The sequence below is a fragment of the Galeopterus variegatus genome, unplaced genomic scaffold (assembly GCF_000696425.1).
Source record: "Galeopterus variegatus unplaced genomic scaffold, G_variegatus-3.0.2 Scaffold7283, whole genome shotgun sequence".
NCBI classification, from domain to species: Eukaryota; Metazoa; Chordata; class Mammalia; order Dermoptera; family Cynocephalidae; genus Galeopterus; species Galeopterus variegatus.
The window spans coordinates 1,829-5,648 of NW_007733394.1; the positions used below are offsets into that span (position 1 = coordinate 1,829).

The window sequence follows — 3,820 nt, forward strand, 5'->3', positions numbered from 1 at the left end:
GGAGCGCCGCCGCACTTCCCAAGTGGCGCACTGTAGCAGTGAGCCCCCGGGCCGGCCCCAAACCATATTTTTATATTCAACTTGGATAGGCATTATTATAATAGCAACTTCTGGGGCCGAGCCCGTGGCGCACTTGGGAGAGTGTGGCTCTGGGAGCACAGCAGCGCTCCCGCCGCAGGTTCGGATCCTATATAGGGATGACTGGTGCGCTCACAGCGCTCACTGGCTGAGCGTGGTGCGGCCGGTCTCAAAAGGACACACACACACACACAAAAATAATAGCAACTTCTGGAAAATCTTTTGGGGTCAGGACTGTAGATTTCTATACATACATACATGTAAAATGGGATGTTTTTGTAACCTCAGGAGCTAAACACCATTGAAATTTGAAAATTCACCATGGCATGCAGAAATCCAATCCTCCACAATTTGTGTAACAAGTCAGTGGGAAACAGGAGCCCCTTTATTCTTAACATAGTTAAGGGTTTGTGAGTACAAAAAAGGAGTGTTATTTTGTTAATAACTAAACGAGTATTTTTTTTTATCGTTAATGAGATATTGATTGTGTGAAGAAGAACTTTTGGAAATCACTGTACTTGAAAATTAGGTTAAATAAAAAATGGTGATGGAGACTTGTAAGACCTCACCACAGGTTCTCTATTTTAGGTGTCAAAATGGTGCTTTTTTAACATCAAAAGGTAAAAAGACTCAGTCATGCTGTGGCCCACCATGATTCTGCACAAGAATAAGCATAATGTACTCTTTACAGATATGTGTTTGTGTAGCTAAATCTTGGATAATGCTGGAGTTCCAGGACAGGAATGGGATGGGTCTAAGCCTGTCTTTTGTATGTTAATGTGCTTTCACAGCAAATGTATGCGAATTAACAGACTGAAGTATTCTTGAAGACATTTATCTCCTTACTGCCTTGTGATGGATTGTTCAGAGCTAAAGGAACACCAGGCTGGAACCAAATCTCCTGCTGCCCTATATAGTTTTTACAATCTCCCTTTAAATAACACAAAGTCAGGGCAGTCTCACTGCCAGACCAGCACTTTTTCAGCAATCTTTCCATAGTACAACAGGATAAAACCATCTCTAATACAAATCAACACTATTATTTTCAAAGTAAGCAGTTTAAAAGGTTGCTTGAACAAGAATAGACAAATTTTCTGAGCTGTTTGCTATTTGGCAGTTACTGTAAGATTACACCGTGAATTGCATTGCACTGAATGTTACATTTTATTCAGAGGCATTTTAAGTTGAACTGGGTAAACAGTGTAGATGTTTGATTAATGTTAATATGTAAGATTTCATGATTAGGTATGATTGTTCTTTTAAATTACCACAGTCTTTTTTAGTATTCTTCCTTTGATCTCTAACAAACTGTGAGAACAAAATTTGTAATTTAAAATATATTGACTTTGACTCAGAAATTCATTTTCCTGTTGCATATTTATTGATATCTAAAATACATAGTTAGATGGTAAAATACTTTTGTCTGGAAAATATGATGCCAACTTCTCTTTCTTTTTCAAATTGTGCCTAATGCCATTTTCTTTTTTAAATTCTTGAATTTGAATTTAAGGTAGGGGACCTTTAACCAATATTTAATGCAAACTTCTAAGAGATAGCAAGGAAATTGACCTTATGAGGTAATTGCACTTAAATGATCATAGCTGAACTTGTATTCATTTTCTTGTTTTGACATTTTGATTCCTTTTGTTTTTTCTTGTAAGAATGGGATAGGTACCACCTTTTTTGTTCGTTTTTCAGTATATAGAATCATTACTACAGAGTTTATGTTCTTCTATTTCACTACCAATTTTTGAAAAGAGATTTTCTGCTATTGAATTCTAATTTTGCGTATGTGTGTTGATTAATTCTGTAGTTACTTTAAGTGATTGAAGACTATCAATAAAGGGGAAATTTCTCACATAACTTTCAGTATTTTTTAAAATATACTTTCCGGTGACATACTACTGATTTTGACAAGGCCTGCTTCCACTTAAGTATGTATAAAGTCAGCAGGAAAATTTTTCAATAATCTAATGATCAGTTATTTTACCTGTCATCTCCCATCAAATCATGATTTTCCTATGGTAGTCTTTAACTGATTCTAGCCACTATTAATATATTTCTGTAGCTTAGAAAACATCTAGTCATCACTCTATTTTAGCTTGTTTGTACTAATGATTTATTTTTATTTCCTCTAGGATATAGACCCTCAGCTAACTGGATTTAATTTATAAGAGGGATATCTACAGTCAATGGCCACTCTCACCACCTCGCTACTATGGAAAACAGAATGGTCAATAGGATATGCTCTGATAAATGGTAATGATTGAAGATGCTGCTTCAATACCTGTGAAATCAATGGGAAATACTTGCTGCATGAAGAGCTTTCTGAGCTTTTCGCGACAAGCTCACCTTTAAGGAATCAGAGTCATATTCTACCATTATAAGGTCTTTCTCGAGTGGATATAAATACATTTGTCTCATTGTAACCAGACAACCAGGCAACTAATGTGGGACCATGGCACTGCCCAGGTGCACATGGCCAACTTATGTTTGGAGAGCAGTGATGGCATGCTTGGTACACAGGGGACTGGGTGCCTCCTTGACTCTCTGTATGTTGGGATGTTTGCTTCAGGCTGCCCATGTGCTCTCACAGAAATTGGATGATGTGGACCCTCTGGTGACTACCAACTTTGGCAAGATAAGAGGAATTAAGAAAGAACTCAATAATGAAATTTTGGGGCCTGTTATTCAGTTTCTCGGGGTTCCGTATGCAGCCCCACCAACAGGGGAACATCGTTTCCAACCTCCAGAACCACCATCTCCCTGGTCAGATATCAAGAATGCCACTCAATTTGCTCCTGTGTGTCCCCAGAATATCATTGATGGCAGATTGCCAGAAGTCATGCTTCCTATATGGTTTACTAATAACTTGGATGTGGTTTCATCATATGTACAAGACCAGAGTGAAGACTGCCTGTATTTAAACATATATGTCCCGACTGAGGATGGTGAGTTTATTACAGGAAAAAACAGGGAGATATATTTACACTTTCCTTTTTTATTCTAAGTTCCAACAATATTAATTCATGTGTACTGGTAGTATGCATGGCTTTTCCTGTTGGCATGTAGACATATTTTACCTGCGTGCATGCTACTCTTTTTGTTTATGTATGTCATTGTATCTGTTCTTGTTTTTTTCCTGCGCCTACTCATTTTTTTTNAGGTTTTGGGGCCGACACAGAAGAGGACTCCTGAGAGCACCCAAGCCCTGCTGCGGGAACAGGCGAGCAGCCCAGACAACAAAGGCCAAGAAAGCCAGCAGAAATGGAGTGAAACGTGCCGGGCCGGCCCAACTCTGCGAGCTCTGTGAGTCACCCCCAGCCCAGCCCCACTTGCGGGGTCAAGCCCGACTGCTCCTCACCCGCCTGGCTCCTGCCTACCACACCAGGCTAGGCGCCCACAACAGAGCTGCCTCCATTGTCTCGAGTGGGGGCGGAGTCGGCCGGCTTAGTGAGGGCAGGCCAGCCACCTTTGCTTGGTGCGGCTCCGCACTGAGACGAGCCATTTGCTTACCTCAACACAGGGCACCCCGGGGCCTGTGGACAGGCCTACAATCCCACTCTCCCCGCAGATCTCTGATGGGGCTGGTAGCGTGGGGAGCCCCCGGCCAGCGTTGGGGGGGCAGGGAAGAGGTGCCAACCCAGATCGTCTCTCCGCCACACCCTGGGTGTCGGCCCCAGATAAACTCCCTCTTCCCGAGAGGCAGATTCCATCTCTGGGGACCTCAGTTTGGAAGAGC

General features: G+C 41.6%; 2 protein-coding genes across 2 annotated transcripts in view; both read left to right on the forward strand.

Moving 5' to 3' along the window:
- Nucleotides 1-2,261: 2,261 nt before the first annotated feature.
- LOC103607259 (neuroligin-1-like) lies at nucleotides 2,262-3,088 on the forward strand. The gene has a single exon (XM_008591786.1). The coding sequence runs from the start codon at nucleotides 2,537-2,539 to the stop codon at nucleotides 3,086-3,088; it is 552 nt and encodes a 183-aa protein (XP_008590008.1). The 5' UTR covers nucleotides 2,262-2,536.
- Nucleotides 3,089-3,126: 38 nt separating this feature from the next.
- LOC103607260 (neuroligin-1-like) overlaps nucleotides 3,127-3,820 on the forward strand; it is a 3,154-nt gene continuing 2,460 nt past the window's right edge. The window contains exon 1 of the mRNA XM_008591787.1: nucleotides 3,127-3,138. Coding sequence (XP_008590009.1) covers nucleotides 3,127-3,138 — 12 coding nt within the window. The remainder of the gene's footprint in view (nucleotides 3,139-3,820) is intronic.

What these genes read in the sequence shown, in the direction of transcription:
- LOC103607259 (XM_008591786.1), top strand. Translation starts at nt 2,537, where the DNA reads ATGGCACTGCCCAGGTGCACATGGCCAACTTATGTTTGGAGAGCAGTG.